Source organism: Cetorhinus maximus, chromosome 14 (assembly GCF_964194155.1).
Source record: "Cetorhinus maximus chromosome 14, sCetMax3.hap1.1, whole genome shotgun sequence".
Lineage (NCBI taxonomy): Eukaryota > Metazoa > Chordata > Chondrichthyes > Lamniformes > Cetorhinidae > Cetorhinus > Cetorhinus maximus.
The window spans coordinates 70,332,583-70,352,389 of record NC_135892.1 but is presented as its reverse complement, the minus strand read 5'-3'; the positions used below and the strand labels follow the sequence as shown (position 1 = coordinate 70,352,389).

Sequence of the window (19,807 nt, the reverse complement as noted above, 5' to 3'; positions counted from 1 at the left end):
GTAGGAAGAAAGGTGCCATGCAATCCAGATAGTTTAAATAAGCCAATGTATAAAGATCTCTAATTAGTGGAATAAAAAATGTAGCTGATAAAAATTATGAACAAATGCAAAAGAGTGGACAATGCAATGGAAGGATTTGCTACTCACCTTCAAGGAATCCTCCATAATTCTACAATGTAATTGTAGTGCTACAATTATTATTCCCATTAATTTATTCTTCCTACATGGTTATTGATTTGTGACATATAAAAGAACCATGCTTGAAGGAAATTATCATCAATTGTATTTTGACTTTAATCCCAAAATTTACCTTTCTAACGTTCATGAATTTATCCTTTACAATGTAGGAGGGAGGAAAACCAAAGACCCATCGATACTGGCCCAAACTGGGCTCGAAGCACAGTTCAGCAACTTATGGAAAGTTTAAGGTGACAACCAAATTCCGCACAGATTCTGGTTGCTATGCAACTACGGGTTTAAAGGTCAAGCACCTTTTGTCTGGACAGGAGAGGACTGTGTGGCACTTGCAATACACAGACTGGCCAGACCATGGCTGTCCGGAAGATGTTCAGGGTTTTTTATGTAAGTACCATGATACCTATCACATTTTACACAATATGCCAAGCAGAATGAAGCATCAATTTTATCATTATAATCCGTTATTTTTTAAATAAAAGTCTTGAATCTAAGCTAGTGTGAAACATTTATATATTAGACGCCATTGTTTGCTTTAAAGCAGCAGTGTTAAACCGTGACCTTTGGAACATCTGCAGCTGGCAATCTGGTCCAAGAAGCCATCACAATGCAATTTACCTTTTTTTATATTGTTGCTGGCTAGCCCACTTAAGTTTTATATGGCTGGAGCTTTGGAATGGGATCATCTTAGAGTTCTTAGAGTTATCTCATTGGTGAGTAAACTCTAAATTAGAATACTGAGACTGGTTAGCTAAAGAAATTCAAGGTGCATGTAAATTAATAGGAACATGGCTCTAAACTTTATATGCAGCTCTTTACGCTCCATGGTAAGCACCTGTGTGGTCACATAGACAAATAAAAAGCTTACAACACCCAAGCTTTAAAATTCAAGATGCAGCCAGGTTATACTGGGTTGTAATTTTTTGCTGTACAGGGACAGGTAGATACTTCAGATTTCTGGTACCTCTCATAAAATGCCCTGTTTCAGTTCACGGTTTAGGTGGTGATTCTAGAACCTGCAAAGCCAGAGGCTGCACTTATATTATAACTGCAACAATGGTGCATAGCAGTTTTGCTTGGTACGGGCTTAAATTGGTATAGCTCTGGAATTGGGACTCAACAAAGCTCCAGAGTAAAGCAGTTTGATACTTCATCCCTGAGGATTCTCACTCTACTTTGTTCCAATGTAATGTGTGTACAGCCACAATGACTGTTCAAAGAATATATTTAAAATGATAGACCACCGCTTTTTAAAATGGCAACTCCTTTTATATGGGAATTAAATAATTGCAAAGCTGCATTAAAATGTTTTAAAATCAGAGGTCATGCAGTGAGGAAAGGTGCCAATTTTGTGCCAAGAATGTGAAACAGGTGGTCTTCATCGTGAGCAGCATTACTGCTTACCTAACTGTGCAGTGCGTTTAAATCAGCAATAGAAATGGATACATGTTATTAGGTACCTTTTAATGCTTCATTTGTGGTTTTCAAAATCTATTTTCAGAACATAGTACAAGGGAGTATTTATAAACTAAAGAACTTCGAATGTCCTTAGGACAACTGGAAATGGCCAATAAATACTGCCAGTGTCACCCTCTTGCCAGTAAAATGTAATGAAGGAAATACAAAGCTAAAGTATTCTCTGAATTACTTTTCCTTATAATCATCATACTTGACCTCTGAATTTTCTTTTTCATCTTCACAAGCTCCATCCTATCAGCTTCATCTTCCTGCAGACATATTGGACCATATTTCTGTTGAGGAAAGTTCCTGGCTCCGCAAACTCCTGCCCACCATGTTTCTGGGTTGGTGGGATGTAGTCAGGCCCACTGCCTCTGGAGGCAGGCCCAAGGTGGCAACAGAGGCGGGTGGATGATGACGTTGGCAGGCTAGAAGGTCCACCTCCGTTTACTGGGACTGGGACATGGGCCCAATTGTAATCATGAATGTCAGACCCCCACTCGGGCCCTGTCAGTCACCCCCACCTTTCCCCATGCCCCCTCATATCTTCCATGTACCCTCCATGCCTCCATATTTCCAATGTTCCTTCAATGACCCCATGGATCCTTCATGTCCATTCTCCCAGTATCTACTATGAACAAAAACAGAAAAGCTGGAAAAACTCAGCAGGTCTGACAGCATCTGTGGAGAGAGAAACAGAGTTGACGTTTTGAGTCCGTATGACCCTTCTTCAGAGCTGTTTCTCTCTCCACAAATGCTGTCAGACCTGCTGAGTTTTTCCAGCATTTTATGTTTTTGTTCATAGTATTTTGGGACTTGTGGACTTGAATTTTTCCATAAACACATTTTTAACAGCTGTTTTGATCTGGTCTTACAAAGCTGTAACCCTATCTCAGGGTTCCGATAACATTATTGACCACTCAAGTTCAGTTTTTAGGCTTTAAGAATGAATTTGAAGTAAATAATTAGCTGTTATCCTATATGTGTAAACTAATGGGCCTAACCCTGAGATAGGGTTACAGCTTTGTTAGACCAGATCAAAACCAACTGTCAAAAATAACGCGTTTATGGAAAAATTCAAGACCATATGAGTCCCAAGATCAGTAACCTCATATGACTGGATGAGACATGGCTTTTGGTATAAAAGCAAAAAACTGCGGATGCTGAAAATCCAAAACAAAAACAAAAATACCTGGAAAAACTAAGCAGGTCTGGCAGCATCTGCGGAGAGGAGCACAGTTAACGTTTCAAGTCCGAATGACCCTTCAACAAGGGTCTGTTGAAGGGGTCATTCGGACTCGAAACGTTAACTGTGCTCCTCTCCGCTATGGCTTTTGGCATAAGCTCTCCTATGACTGAAAATCTGGGGTGGGATTTTCCGCACCTGCCTGCTGCCGGAATCTTCCGGTCCCGCCACAAGTCAATGGACTTCTGGCTGGGGGCACCTCCCCCACAACGGGTCCCACCCACGACGGGGCCGGAAAATCCCGGCCTTGGACTTTCCACAAGATTTGATCTAAAATTCCTTTGTTCCTTCTCTGACAAGCAGGCGAATGATGTTTTGTTCTACAGACTTAGATTCGTCTGTGCAGTGTTGTGATCCTAGACCAGACCCTCAAGATTTTCATGATGTCTGGTCAAGAACCAATAACACTTTGTTTAAAGTAGACAAAGCTTGAGATTCAAGTCACTTACTACGAAAATAAAGCCACAGGATTCCACTGGTTTTGAACGAACAAAGATAACCTCAACTATACAGTTAGAAAAATAAAACAATTTACAATATCTATCTTATTCTCTAACATTAAGAATTGACATAAGGTAAATGTGAACTAACAGGCAAACTGTGGTTGAACACACACACTACACGTTAAATAGCAAATGCAACCAAGGCAGGTCCCATGGATTTCTTAGCAACCCACCCAGGTGAACACCGAGTTAATCTCCTTAAAACTCTTGTCTCCTTCACAAGGGACTAGAAACTTTTCTCTTTCAAAGATCTAGCCTCTGAATTCTCTAAAAAGCCAATCCGACTCAGACTGCCTCAACAACTGCACACCTCCCAAGGTTTTAATCTTGTCTCCTGAAACTCCGTTCCCCTGGATTTCTGAGTCTTACTGGCACAATTTCAGCTCCTTAATAGTCGGCTAGCTTCACTGGGCTGGTATTGCCCCTGGATTTCACTAAGCTCCAATCTTCCCAGCAACACCAATCTTTAAATGGCTCCCAGAGCTGCTTCTGAGCCCTAACCCTTTCAAGCATGGAGCCAGCCACCTTCTGAGCTCCCCAGGACTTCTCCTGAGCCCTAACAGCACAGAGCTATCAAATGGCTCCTGACACTTTTCCTAAGCCCCCACACTACACAGAGCCAGTTAACAACACTTTTGCTGCCTGGAGCCTGCTAACAGCAGCACCTTTTTGGTATAGCCTTTTCTAGTGCTGCAGAACCCTCTCTTCCCGCAGCAAACAAGAGATAAATTGAAAGCCTAAAACTTCATTAAACTCCATCCATCCCAATGACATTGTAGCCTTCCAGGGCGCACTAATGCTTTTAAATTACTTGTGGCTTTAACTCCCCAAACAAAACAATCCTCTGGGCTGCATTTCTTTGCAAGGATGTGTAGATACCCGTTTCCAGTTCTTCAGCTTAGCATGCCTATCTGCTGTTTTATGATCTTAACTTTCTAGTTCTTAACCCCTTAAGTCAAGATGGCCCCAATCTTTTAAGTGTAATAGTCTTCAAGCTGCTTTAGTTGCATTTTTCCCATTTTCCACAGTTAAACTTTAATCTTCCCAGGACTAAAAATTATCTCAAAAATATTAATATGAACCATGAGCTAGGTATTTATAACAAGATTTATTTTATATCCCAACAGGAGTTATTTTTAAAAAGAGTTTCCTTTTGCATGACAGGATTTATCTATAAATTAGGATGAAAATAACTGTTGGATTACAACCACCTAAACTTATCTTTACTCTGTGGAATGGTATTATTGTGGACAAGAGCTTTCTGCCAGTAATAGACGCTAACCCTTTGCCTTCACAAATTGCTTTCAGTTACTGAAAAGCTGGCTCTTTAAAAGAGGTGAGAGGCTGGTGCAGGTGTAGCAAAAGGATGCTGGGAGGAAAAAAGACTTGGGTGAAAGCAAATGAGACCATATTTTATATTCAGCATTTTGTGATTTCAATCACAGCCAGCTTGTTCATCCTGCTAGAGGCGTTTTGCATGCTGACAGTGAGCAACCTCCAGCACCCAGTTTGTTTGTTTGTTTTCACCCATATTTTCTGTTTAATTTCTCAGCTTATCTAGAGGAAATTCAATCAGTCCGTCGACACACCAATAGTATGCTGGATTCTACCAAGAGCTGCAACCCACCGATAGTTGTGCATTGCAGTGCAGGAGCTGGAAGAACAGGGGTGGTGATTCTAACAGAAATCATGGTTGGTTGCTTGGAGCACAATGAGGTGGGTGCAACAGATTGGTATTTCATAGACTTTTAATCCATGGTATGCTGGCTAGCAGTTCAGTTTGTCAAAGGGGAACTGCAAAGCCCTTCATCAAATTTTACATAGCTCCCAATTATCTGCCTGATGGGCATTATGTTGTTGGCTTCTATTTATAGTTAAGTAGTCTGACAAACTGAAATAGACTGAAGATGGGAGGGGAGAAAAATGCCAAGCAATCTTGTTTCTTGCCGGCCTTGGTACTTTGTGCTGTTTTATTAGTTATTTTGTTTGCCCACATTCCTGAGCACTGATGTTATTTTCCAGTGAGCACAGGTATTCATTGAATGCACTCTTTTAAAGTTAGTATTTTAATGAGTGCACCTTCTTGAGGGCAATTAGGGATGGGCAATAAATACTGGGTTGATGGTGATGCTCACATCTCATGAACAAATAGAACAATCTCTCTGCTTTCAACACATCTTGCATATCAATTATAATCACTCCCCTGTGTTACTATGCTGTAGTCATGATGGTATGACATTAGCATCTAAATCATTGCCTAGTATTAAAATCATTATTTCAGCCCCATTTGTCATTGAAGCTATTAGATTATTATGGCAATTTGGATTAGGGTCTAGCAACGATCATATTAGGCTGAAGTTAATTTTTTATTCTTGGCTTGTTTACTCCAGTACACCTTTATCAGCTTCTGAACCAGCGAACCAAGTCAGCCTGGAAAATCAGGGACAGTTAGTGAAATTGGAGACATTAGGTTTCTATTGCACATATCATCTCACACCTATTTGGAGCACCAATTAGTACAAATCTCTATATAACCTTGTAATCTGTCTTTTAAATCAATAGCTCCCATGAAGGATCGGATCATCATAGTGCATTAGTTAGGCAGCTTTCAGTCTGCAGCTTTGTCATAGGAACATAGGTCTTAGGAGCAGGAGTAGCCCATTCAGCCCTTGGAATGTGCTGTGCCATTCAATAAGGTCATGACTGATCTGTTCGTGGCCTCAGCTCCACTTTCCTGTCTTCCCCCCTTATCCATCAAAAATCTGTCTAACTCTGCCTTGAATAAACTTAATGAACCAGCCTCCACTGCCCTCTGGGGAAGAGAATTCCAGAAATTGTCATTGTTGTCAGACCCTTTTGGGGCTGAGCTAAGGCCAAAAACCCAGCATAAAATAGCACTTAGTTCTGTTGAAGGGTCATGAGGACTCGAAACGTCAACTTTGTTCTTCTCCGCCAATGCTGCCAGACCTGCTGAGTTTTTCCAGGTATTTCTGTTTTTGTTATAAAATAACAAATGCTTATTTAGTGAAGCCAACTGGAGAAGATGAAGATGGTTAACAGTTGCTGTATTTAAACAGGTGGCATGACTCTCCACCAGAAAAGTTAAACTTTTTAAGAAGGTGGTGTTGAGCCACTGTGAATGTACTTGAGAACATATCTATGGGGCTTTCCTTTCTCTGACTTTAATGATATAAGCAGGCAATGAAGACATGGTGCTGAGCATTTTCCCCTCTCCTTCTCCCCCACTCCTCAAAACAAGGTTTTAATGCCCCTGAATACCTGTTATAAGGTGGTGCTTTGATATTTACAGGAAATTGCTCATGTCTTCACGATCCAGGATATGATCCTGGCCTGCTCCCCACAACCTCTTCGAGTATGTAATTGTTTTCTATCATATCAATTTGATTGGCTGCAGATTTTTGAGGCCAAGGTCTCTCACTTGCACATGCAGACTGGCATATTCGTGGCCCTTAAATTGAGAAATCCTGAACACACCGAGTCACTTGATAGGATTGCTTGAAAGTAAGCCCCAAAAGTGACCTTATTAACTACTACATCCCCAGTATTTATGTATATAATTAAACTTTTGATTTGTAATATTTGACCTCTGATTAAAGGCTTTATTTCTAAACTTCGGTGCTAAATATCCAATGTCAAACTGCAGCCTTGAAATCAGTGAGGGGAGCAACAAGGCTTCAATCAGGAAAGAGAGAATCAAATTATTTTTCAACTTTGGAATAATTGCATAGTGTGGATTAGTGGGAATTTTGAAAAAAAAACTCTATTGTAGGGCATTATGTCAAGGTATTTTAGTTTTTTTAATTTAGTTTTCCCACACTAGGTTGTCTTAAAAGTCCAATGTATCAATTTGTGTAATAACATATCTTCATTGTTGTTCTGTTCCAGAAGCTGGAAGTGCCGGTTATGCTGGGATTTCTCCGACAACAGCGGATGTTAATGGTACAGACAATAGCCCAATACAAGTTTGTCTACCAGGTCCTCATTCAGTTCCTGAAGAACTCCCGGTTGATTTAGATGTGAATTCTTAAACTGTATTTGAACCACCTTAACATTTAGCAGTGGAAATGGAGCTAGCTTTTTCAGAAAAAAAGTGTAGCTCAGTACAGCAAGCAGTTTGTCAAGTGATACTTTGATTTTTGGAACCCTGCCCTTTACACTGTTGAGTCTTGTTGGCTTTAAAGGCTGCTGTTGAATCCTTCTATAGAATTCTAAAGTACTGAGCATAGTAACAAGAAAGAGAACATTCTGCGCACACACTTAGCATTAGTGAATGGTGGGCATTCTTTTGCAGTTGCTGTGCTTTTGATTGCACAGTGATGTGCCAGAATGATGTTTTCCAGCTAAACAAAATGGAGCACTGTCCAACCTTGCAGATTTGTAAAGGAGATTAACGGTCATGAGCTAAAAGTTTGTTGGAAGTGCAGCTCTGTTACGTCTTGAGCAAAATTTTTTATTATTGCTTCATTCTCATCATGAAAAGACCAAAAGGTATCAGGGGGACTGATCCATTTGATGGCAGTTTGAGGATGATTCAATGAGTTCATAAGCATCTAATAATGATTAGAATTTTTTTAAATAACTTACAAAGCCTGGTCTGCATAGTCAAATCAGCAAAGATGAGGTGATTATTACACTGTTAAAAATAGATGATAACACACTGATGGTCTGCATAGATTATTTTTATATTAAATAATTAAACTAACGACAGCACATGCCTTCATCTTTTTGAACATCTGTTCTCCTTGAGACTTTGTGCTTACAAGGATGATTTCAGACCCTTTGGATACAATTGTATAGTATGAGTATAGTGGACAAAGTTTGCAGGAGTACAGGACAGTTTTATATCCAAATTGACTCGCATCAGACCTTGTTGTAATAAATAGAAGCGCTATGGATATCTTCATATATTCAGGTGGTTTCACTGGTGATTAATGACAGAATTGGAATAGCGATATATTTTCCCATAAACAGCAGGACGCTTTTAGTGGAACACTTGAGGACAGAGGTTGAAACATCAGAAGGTGGCTCCCTCAGCATGGTGTTAACATTGATTGAAGTAAAATGTATCTTAGATGTTTTTAAGGAAGCCAGAATCTTCCATATCACAATATGTTTCAAATGCTTGGAGAAATAGACATTCAGCAGCTGGGGGTGATTTCTGGGAATGATATATATAGCTGAGGAAGGGAAGTGTTTGTGTATTGGGAGGTAATCAGATGAGAATGTCTGGCTCACATATTATTTGGCTTTATAATCACCTCGGCCAGCTTCTCAGCAGAGACTGTGCACATTGCCATCAGGGACAAGAGATTAGTCTTTGTTAACTTGTCCAAATGTGTGACTAGTATTTTCAATGACTTCATTGGCAATCCTGGAGGGTGCAAAGAGAGGGGTCAATGTTGGCAGCTTTTTTGGTACAGCAGTTGACAGTTGGATTCCTTGCAAGGAAAGACATTGATGGGTTTTGCTCTCCCTGAGGTATTGATTGTTCGCAGCCCTGGATAAGAACCTGCAGCCACAGGAATGTGAAGCAAGCATCAGAAACAAAGATATTGATTGGTATACCAATTTTTAGAAATATTTAAATAGGATGTGGAACTCCAATGAGTTACTAATTTCAGTCTTGCCCATCAGGAATGTTGGAATGCTTTCTTAAAGAAGTGAAGAAAAATAAAGGTCATTCAAGGGTGTATTCACAATACCAAAGCAGAATAGAGGCCTGGAGGCATATTTGCTATTTGCCCAATAGTCAGAGGTCTGGTGACACTGCAAGAACAGGAAAATAACTTTAAAGAAATAACAGTTTGACTCATTAAAAATAATAATTTTTTGGCTTATAGATTCAGTTGAAACTGGCAGCAGAGGTTTGGTCCCCTAATTTTGAGTGCTGTATTTTTATTCTGTGATTAGCATGCCAGGCTATTGTGTTTAATTAGTTTTGTATTTATTGCTAAACTGATTTGTGATCTTGTGCTACTTCAAAGCACTAGAATTCATGTAAAGTGGTCTGGTACACAGACTTTATTCAAAGAATCGAGTAACTGGCAACTCTTCACTAACTGCAGAAAATGCTGGAAACACTCAGCAGGTCAGCATTATGCACTAGGCCCAACCTTTTCCAGCTGTTTCATCAGTTGCCTTTCCTCCAACATAAGGTTTGAAAGTGGCATTGTTCCCTGATGATTGCACAGTGTTCAGAACCATTCATGATTTCTTAGTTATTGAAGCAGTCTGTGCCCACATGCAACAAGACCTGGACAATATTCAGGCTTGGACTTAAGTTCCAAGTAGAATTTGCACCATACAAATGCCAAGTAATGACCATCTCCAACAAGAGAGAGTCTGTCATCTCCCCTTGATGTTCAACAGCATCACTATCACTGAATCCCCCACCACCAACATCCAGGGGATTACCATTGACCAGAAACTTAATTGGATCCGCTATATAAATACTGTAGCTACAAGAGTAGCTCAGAAGCTGGAAATACTGCAATGAGTAATTCATCTCCAGACTCCCCAAAGCCTATTCACCATCTACAAGGCACAAGTCAGGAGTGTGATGGAATACTCTGCACTTGCCTGTGGATGAATGCAGAGCCAACAACACTCAAGAAGCTCACAACAATTTTCAGGACAAATCATAGCACTTGATCAGCACCCCATCAAACACCTTAAATGTTCAATGCACAGTGGCAGTGATGTGCACCATATACAAGGTGCATTGCAGCAACTTGTCAAACCTCCTTCAGCAGCACCTTCCAGACCCGCAACAGCTACCGCCTAATAGAACAGGGACAGCAGATGAATGGGAACACTGCCACCTGCAAGTTCCCCTCCAAGCCACACATCACCCTGACTTGGAACTATATCACCGTTCCTTCACTGTCGCTGGGTCAAAATCCTGGAACTCCCTCCCTAACAGCATTGTGGGTGTACCTACGACACATGGACTGCAGCGGTTCAAGAAAATGACTCTCCACCACTTTCTCAAAAGCAATTAGGGATGGGCAATAAATATTAACCTTGTCAGCGATGCTCACAAAAGTAGTTAAAAGTTTCACCTCTTGAGTTCTGAAACATTAACACTATGTTACTTTCTCCATAGATGCTGCCTGGCCTGCTGAGTGTTTCCAGCATTTTCTGTTTTTATTTCAGCTTTACAGCATCTACTATATTTCTTTCTTCAATAATTACATCTGATTGATGGTGTAAGTTAGAGCAAGATGTATATGAGTAACATTTTTGTCTGCTCCAATGTAAAGGAGCAAACAAGACCCCTCAATGTGGAGTAGTAAAGTTTCATTTTAATTTATTTTTATATTTGTCCAGTTATATAATTTAAGTTACCAACTTTTTTGAAAACTATATTAAGAGCATTAAACCAGAAAAAACATGAAATGTTCAATTTTATTTATGAAACTTATTATCTTTATGCAAAGAAAGAGTGCCAAGTATAAGACATGAGAAGGACATTTGTCATTGTTATCTTTTTTAGGTGTGAATTGTTCTTTTTGCAACAACTGCATTTAACTCTGACAGTGCTGAGAAAAAGATGTTTACATAGCTGCGGGTTAAGTTTCATTTTAAAATTGGTCCTTGTCTTAACTTTTGTAAAGTGGTCATTCCTACAAATATTAGAACAAGTTATTTTAATCCCTGGCCATATACTTTTAAATTGTAAGGGGAAAAGTAAATTGCTTTTCTTTTACACTTATGTTGTACCTCGCAAGGATTCTTAAGTAAACTTTTCATCTGCTGTTTCGTAAACAATAATTATGCAAATTATTTCTTGTACATCAGTAATATTGAGTGTTATAAGATAGATTTAGAGAAATGTACCGAAGCATCGAACACTTCTCAAGTCAAAAGATTCCTAGAATAGATTTATTTTTATGTTAATGGCAAAATATTGCACCAGCCCTCGAGGTTAATAACGATGGCAGCAGCAGAGAACGGGGAGATTGAGTAAAGGCAGGCAGACAGGCCAAAGTAACTCTTCATGTGCTGCTTTGTGGCTTCTGTGGCATGAGTGACTATATATTCATGTCTTCCTGCTTATGGGATGGATCACCAGCTTTGGTTACCAGACAGGGGGCAGTGCATTATTTCAGCATGACTGTATTGTACAGAAGCTAGTCATGTGATTTTTTAACATGCAAATGACATCCCTCATTTGCTTTTTACTATAATAGGTCAGAAAGCAAGCAACTTTACAGAGGTGATGTGTCGCCTTTAATTGATTGTTTCAAATGAATTGGTTTTAATCTGAGCTTGTTGCAGTTTGATCAGTTGTGGGAATAACAGGGTCTTTTTTAACTGATTCATGAACTGGAAAGAGTCACAGGTGCAATCCAAGTTGTTAAAAAAAAACAAGCCAGTATTTACACGGAACTTTCTCACTAAACTGAAATGAATGCTATGGATGGAAGATGACTTAAGTAAATATTTTTGTTTAATTATTATGTGGAAATAAGTGAATTTAAAAAAAAACCCCATTATTATTACTTAGCCCATGAGCAAAAGCCAAAAAAACCTAAGACAAACACAAATTTGGAGCAGCAGGAGGCCATTTGGCCCCTCGAGCCTGCTCCGCTATTCAATAAGATCATGGCTGATCTGATTGTGGCCTCAACTTCATATTTGACCTAGTCCCATCCCTTGTTAGTCAAGAATCTATCTACCTCTACCTTAAAAACATTCAATGACCGTGCCTCCACTGCTCTCTGGGGAAGAGAGTTCCACACACTCAGGACTCTCTGACAGAAAGAAATTCTCATCTCCATCTTGAATGGGAGACCCCTTATTTTTAAACTGTCCCCTCAGTATCCACCCTGTCAAGTCCCCTCAGGATCTCATCTGTTCAATAAGATCATCTCTCATTCTTCTAAACTCCAATGGATACAGGCCCAACCTGTCCAACCTTTTCTCATAAGGTAATCTCTGATCCCAGGACTCAGTCAAGTGAACCTTCTTTGAACTGCTTCTAATGCAATTATAGCCTTCCTTAAATAAGGAGACCAAAATTGTACAGTGTCACCAGATGCAAAAATGATCAAATACAAAAAATGCCAGAAATTGTATAATTTGTATAATCCTGAGGAGCTCATGTATATTAAAAACAATTGGTCATTGGGGGAAGAAAATGCTTGGAGATACTTTTGCATTCCTATCTTCAAAGTAAGAAAATAAAGCAGAGAATGAAAAAGCTAAAGAAGAGTATAGTCTTTATAATCCCTTCACTGGCAGACTAATGTTAGGTTTAAGCAAAACTGTAGTCAGATATTAACCAATCTATAAGTCTGGATTGTGCTTTCAAGTTTTTGGTCAAGGGTGCTGGTGTGTAAACCAAATACATATAAAGATGCAGGCTCTGAAATTCCTTTGGGTGCCATGCTGGAAGTTACACTGATATCCCCTCCAGCTCTGACCCTGCTTGAATTTGTTGGTTCAGCAGGAAGACGCCCAATTTCTATGGGGTGAGTGGGCACCAGCACCACTAGGGGCACATCTCTGGTGCGGCCTGCTGCATCTGGTAAATCTGCCATCTGCCTGCCACAGGGTAGGGATAGTCTGTGCAGCCCTGCTTCCTACCCAGCCATTGACCACTTTAAGCTATGTGTAAGGAGGTGGTTGAAAAATGTTTCCCTGAATACCATTGGTGGTGCTCAGTTTCACCCATTAGAAACCCTATGCCATAAGTCACTTAGTATACTGACTTGTACTGACTTCTTCAAATATTTGGCGTCCTGATTGAGCCAAAATCACGCGGCACTAGGAATCCCCGCACAGACTCAGCTCCCTGGTAATTTGCCTTGTAAGATTCCGCCCCTTTCAAGGCATGGCATTTTGGAAACTGCCAAAAGCAATGAAGTCTCACTGAATTAATAACAGGAAATGGACAGGATCCCCAAAGAATTTCAGGGCTGAAGTTCTGTGCGGATTTGTTTCATATTAGCATAAATTGTGCATTAGTTACCGGTAATCAACAGATGAAAATAAATTTCGCAGACAGTATCACAGACTGTTAAATAAAATAAGGGGAAATGGCAGACCTTTGACTGGTTTAGATGCTCACAATAGTCAACAGTCCTATGAAAAGTAAATGATAATGTAGACAAGTTCACGCTTCTCGGATTTACTTTTGTCAAACTTTTGATGGCCTTATTTAAGATGGCTGGCATGCTGTGACTTTGCAAGCTCCTTCCACTGACTAATACTGTTGACTGATCTTAATTTGTGTATTTATATAATTTAACAGGTTGGGATAAAATCCAATCTGAGTTTTTAATATGCTAATATCTGTATTGTCTCACAGTATTTTTTTGGCTTTTCAATATTGCTAAAGTTTGAATTGTTGGGTCACTTAGGTGCTGTTGAACAATGTTCTATATTGATTGCCAAATGATTGCCATATCTGAAATTGCAACACGTTTGCTGCAATGCCTATCACAACATTGTATTTGATGTTTGGAAATGCTGAATGGTTGGTTGTTGACCAATTTTTAACATTGTTCTGATTCTTGATTTAATATCTGTTATGATCAGTAATCAAGTACCACAACCATTTTTTTTGTTAAAATGCTTTTGAATGTACACATTTTTTCTTATGCAGCTGCAATGCGCCTTGGGACTTTTTTTATTATGTTAAAGGCGCCATATAAATATGTTTTTTTTATATATATATAAATGCAATTATCACATAGGTTTGAGGTGCAAACAGAATCCTTTCCAATTGTATATTCATATTCAAGGTTACTTGAGGCCAGTTGGAAACCATGTACTGCACAGTTAGCTGTGTACAATTGCCAAAATATCAGGATGCTTACAACAAGAAACTGTGGAATTAGTTTTCTCTAAAACAGCAAGTTGTAAAAAAAAAAAGTCATACAAAACCAACATTAAATCACCAAGTTTCTCTTAGTTATGAGTAGGTTTCTCATAAGGTCACGGCAACAACTTTGCTGTGTTGCAATGAAAAAAGTACAAAATTGTTGCACACTATGGGAAAGCAGTGGTGAACTTCTTGCTGAAATTTCTATGTCTTTATATAATTATGCCTCACCTTGTTTGTGTTAGCTTTAATGTACCAAGAAACTCTTTTCTCTGTATAAAAATGGAAAGAGTGTGTTTTGCCAGGTACTTGAGTCCACCCAAAAGTTGTTTTGAAACTGTCCAAACTTATTTGGCTTAAACATTGACAGGAGATTTTCATCACTGCTCTCTGGGCTGTATTTAATAAATTTACTAAGTCCATTTTTTTAATCCTGTGTTACACCTGTTCTGATTTGGTAGGAGGCCAATTAGTGAATAAAAACATGCTGCTTGTAGAAAACAATTCTGAATATTCTTTGATACATGTCAATAGTTGCATAAACCGTGACTAAAGAGAGCAAGCATTACATTGATTCTCTGCTAAGCATGTTAGTCCCTATCTTTAACAAGTAGACTTGTGTCATCAATTGCCAAATTCAATTGATTACACACTTAATCTCACTCATTACTAATGAAACCACAGTAAGTCCAGAACTAGAGATGCACATTTATTTGGACAAAAAACAATTCAATATGATTGATACCTGCTAAAACTACACATTAAAGTTCAAAAGCACACAAACAATTATTTTATATTGCATTTGTGATCTTTTATGCCAACGTGCAAGTGCCTTCCTTACGAAAAGATTCTTGCTTATTTCTTGTGGGTTCCCCAGATTCTAACTGGACTGTTCGGCAGTCAATCTCTGCCATTATATGCAGCTAATTTTTAGCATCAATGTGCTGATACTGGATTCAATTGGTATTTGTACCTGTTCAAAACCACTGTTCTGCGTCTTGCTTAAAAAAAAACCTTAAGAAACAAAAAAAAACCGACGTCTGTTATACTAACCCAGTGAAAGGGCTTGCACCCTTTAGTGTTTATATGTCTGGAAAAGGTATAACTTTGTAACAGAAGTTTAAGTCCACACCTTATTTGACTTACAGCAGAACTTAATGGTTTTAACTACAATAAATGGAATAGTTTGTTTAAACAAATAGATTTAAAATGTTCTGTTTAAACTTTCTTCTGCTTGAAAACTAACTATGCATGCTTATTACATCAGGTGTATGTACAGTGTATAAGCTTTCTTTTCCAGTTTTCCGGTATAAAACTGTGATACTACATGACAGTATTTTGCATTTGATCTCGCTGCCTGTCTTTCTGTGGATACTGATACCATTCAGCATTGCTTCACATGACTCGTCAGAACAAAATTATCATTTGTTTCTTTCTGTCTTGTGTAAATAATTATTTTGTATATGCTTTTCAGTGACATTTTTTCCTTATGAATGTACCAAACGTTTTGTAAAAGATAATTATGTCTATCATTCATATACGCAATAAAACATTTTTTCCAAAAATCCCATTGCTGCCTTTCCTCCTTTTAATGTAGAAAAGTAAGAACAGTAACCCCCATGTATCAGGAATGGTGTTGACAGCTTCCGATATGTAGCCTAAAATTTATTGATCAAACCATATCAGACAATAGCAGAACTATAATGCAATAGGACAACGTACAACATCACTCCTACTTGCCAGAGAACAACATAGACACTGATTTATTACCAACACTTTATTTATTTGCATGATATGGCATTTTAAGGTAATACAGTTTTTTTCTGTAAAACTTATGCTATTAACACTTTGCACATGACCTTCTTTGGACCTGGGCAAATCTTTGCAACCAGCTTTTTTCAGGTGAATACGAACAAACTTCAAGTTACAGTAGAGAGAATCCCACTTAAGATGATTTAATTAATTGAATGCCATTTGGTTTCATAGGGAAGAATTTCCCCCCCCCCATCGGCAGGGAAGTTCAGGAGAGGGCACGAGCAGGCGCATCTCCTATCGGTGCACCCGATTGGGGGCGTGCCGCCATTTCAAGTGGGCAGGCCAATTAAGGCTCGCCCAGCGTGACGTCAGCCAGGAAGTGCTATGCGCTCCCTGTGCGGGCAGGGGGGGGAATTCCCTAAGCGGAGAGTGCGCTCCTTTGTGCATGTGCGCGAAAGGGCGCACTCATCTCCTTGAGGCTAAGTGCTGCCTCAGGGAGATCGGCGCTAAATTCAAAAATGTGAAATATAGACAAATAAAATTTCTCTGACGTCCCCTCATGTGACACTGTCACATGAGTTGGGACATGGATGAGGTTTCATGCTTTTTCTGAAGCCTGCCAGGGCTCCTGGCCTGCCCACGAACCTTAAGGTTGGATGGGCAGGTCCATTAACTACTTCAATTAGTTTTTAAATGGCCTCAATTGGCCATTGACAGGTCGGCAGGCACACATCTGATTCAGCTGCACCCCCACCAATCTGAAAATTGAAATAACTCGTGACGTCGGGAGTTCCGCCCCCAGCTTGCCGAACTCAATATCCTGCCCATAGAATTGTTTCTAAGGTGTCACTCAAGAATACAGACATGTGATTGAGTTATAACTGCCAGTGGGAACTCTGACCAGTCAGTATGCTATGCTGGAATAAGGCCTTCAGTCGCCAGACTGTCTGGTTCATGTTCTTAAATCCAAGATCTAAAATAGTTTGATTAAAAGAGCATCTTTTTTGTTTGGCCTGTATCAATTGCTTCTGTATACAGCAAACTGAGTACAGCTACACGAGTAATCATTAGGGCATGTTATTTGTTGTGATGTGCCATTCCACAAATTTCTCCACAGGACATCACGGTGGGAGATCTCTTCAAATTTTTCTTTGATTCTTTTTACTTTTAAATCTGTCCATCTATTTGGCAGGATTGTTCCTTGGGTGTCAGATATGCTAGAATTTGGGCACAGAGTGTCTGAACTTAGCAGTGGGACAACTTGCACAAAATCTGCAAACGTTGATTCCATTGCTAAATTTGTTGGAAGCCACCACCACCACCCCAAACCAAGTGTTTGGCTCCTAATATACATATTTAAGGGACCTAACACCTAGTTGGCAATTGGCGCAACGCTCCGAGTTCTTCAGCAGCCCTTGCTCCAGCTGCACCCAGACTTACCCAAGGGTCATGGCTGGCGAGGAGCTGTCTCTGAAGGCACAATCAGTATCAACAGCCCATGCATAATATGCTGAGACCAGAGAATCAATTTCCATTCATCCTTGGGAACCACCGGGTTCCATCGCACACTAGTCCATACAAGCCTAGACCAAAATCTACCCACATACATAGCATCTTTCTTTAAAATCTAGATGTCCTTGTTTTCTCAGTTAGTTCCAGGTTGACTGGAACCCACACGAACTCTTTAAATCTGGCTCCATGTGCATAGTCCTGGGGAAATGTTCAAGTTGTTTTTCTAAGTTGAACAGTCCAGGCTAATAATACATTTTTCCAAAGTTGGTGGGGATTTGAATAATTGAAGCTACCAGCCAGACACATTCAATAGAATGAAATAGAACATCTACAGCAGAAGAACAGGCCATTTGGGCCGAACTCGTCCATGCTGGCATTTATGCTCCACATCCTAAACAATCGTACATTAGGGAAGATTTCCTGCTTGCAGGATTGCCTGGATGCTGCAAGTATCAGCAAATCAGAGAGACCAAAGTGCATGTTTGTATAGGAAACCCAAACCATTTACTTCCATTTAAATTAACTGAAGAAAAATTGGACAGGTTCCCTTATAGGCACATGCTTGAACCAACACAAATTTCTGATATTTGCTATGGCCAGGTGATTGAGTGCGCCTGGACATGAACCTGGAAAAATATCCCCCATTTGGTTTTTGAACTTTTGAGGGCTAAATTGAATGGCCCCCAAAAATGGGTGCGAGGGTCGCCATGTGCAATTAGACTGCTCGTTGCTTGAAATGTAGCATGCCATCATCATGCTGCCTACAAATTAGCAGGATTTCTGTAGGCAACCAATGCTAACAGGTGTAGTCAATGAACAGCACACTCAACAGTGGGTCCAAAATCAGAACTTTCTAGCACTCAAAATTACACTGCACCTCTCAAAGAGAAGGTGCATTGTGGCTGGAGCAGAAGTGCTGTGAATCATGCAGGAAGCAAATCTGACCTGTGACACAGTGAAAAATAGCATAACATGGGAGAAATCAGGCTCTAAGATTTTCAAGTATTGCACTGGAGGTCCTGCAGGAGGAGGTGGTTGTAGGAAAGATCTATATCCGCAGCACTCCAGGAAGCACTCCAGACACACGATCAAAAGACAATGGGAGCAGATAACTGGAGATCAATGCCAGGAGTCAAACCTCAAGGACCTCAATATAGTGCAGAAAAAAGTTCAATGACATGACATAAAACATAAATAGGATCAAGAGACAGCCATTCGGCCCATCAAGCCTGCTCCACCATTCATTATGATTATAGCTGCTCTGATTGTGGCCTTGACTCCCCTTTTCTGCCTGTCCCTCATTAACTCCCTTGCCAATCAAAAGTCTGTCTGTCTAACCAATTCTTGAATATATTCAATGACCCAGCATCCACTGCTGTCAATGGAAGAGAATTCCAAAGTCTAACAACCATCAGAGAAGAAATTCCTCTCTATCTCTGTCTTAAAATGGGAGATTCCTTATTTTTAAATGGTACCCCGTAGTTCTAGATTCCCCCATGAGGAGAAATATTCTCTTAGCATCTACCCTGATCTCACATCCTTCTAAACTCCAATGAGTATAGGTCCAAACTACACAATCTTACCTCATAAGACACCCCCTTCATCCCAGGAATCAACCTAGTGAACTTTATTTGAACTGCTTCCAATAAAATACTGTATATTCCTCAAGTATGGAGGCCAAAACGACACAGTACTCTAGATGCAGTGTCACCAATCCCTGTAGAGTTGTAGCAAGATTTCCCTACTTTCATACTCTTATCCCCTTTGTAATAAAGGCAAACATTCCATTTGCCTTCCTAATTACTTGCTGACCTGCATCCTAACTTGGTGATTCCACCCAATTCCTCCGCACAGCAGCAACCTGCAGTCCCTTTCCATCTAAATAATACTAATTTTCTATTCTTTGCACCTGTGATGAGCCTCACATCTTCCCACATTAAACACCATCTGCCAAATTTATGTCCATTTACATACTCTTTGTGTCCTCCTCACAACTTGCTCTCCTACCTATATTCAACCTATTTTCTCCTTCCATTTTAGCCAACTCTGTTTTCATATGATAAAAGCAAAATACTGCGGATGCTGTTTTCATGCACTTGTATTGGCCTCTATTTAAATTTAAGACACTAGTTTCAGACCCAAGTTTCTCACCCTCAAACTGAATGTGAAATTGTATCATGTTATGATCACTCTTGCCTCAAGGATCCTTTATTCTGAGGTCATTAATTAATCTTGTCTCATTACCAGGTCTAAAATAGCCCATTCCCTGGTTGGTTCTAGAATTTA

At 39.7% G+C, this 19,807-nt stretch overlaps 1 protein-coding gene across 3 annotated transcripts in view; it reads left to right on the top strand.

The window, feature by feature from the left end:
- LOC144689724 (tyrosine-protein phosphatase non-receptor type 14-like) overlaps nucleotides 1-15,822 on the top strand; it is a 283,673-nt gene extending 267,851 nt beyond the window's left edge. For all 3 annotated transcript variants that reach the window (XM_078557065.1, XM_078557062.1, XM_078557063.1), the window contains 3 exons: nucleotides 348-582; nucleotides 4,955-5,118; nucleotides 7,309-15,822. In XM_078557065.1, the coding sequence (XP_078413191.1) occupies nucleotides 348-582; nucleotides 4,955-5,118; nucleotides 7,309-7,437 (528 nt within the window). In that variant the 3' untranslated portion in view covers nucleotides 7,438-15,822. The remainder of the gene's footprint in view (nucleotides 1-347; nucleotides 583-4,954; nucleotides 5,119-7,308) is intronic.
- Nucleotides 15,823-19,807: the final 3,985 nt, after the last annotated feature.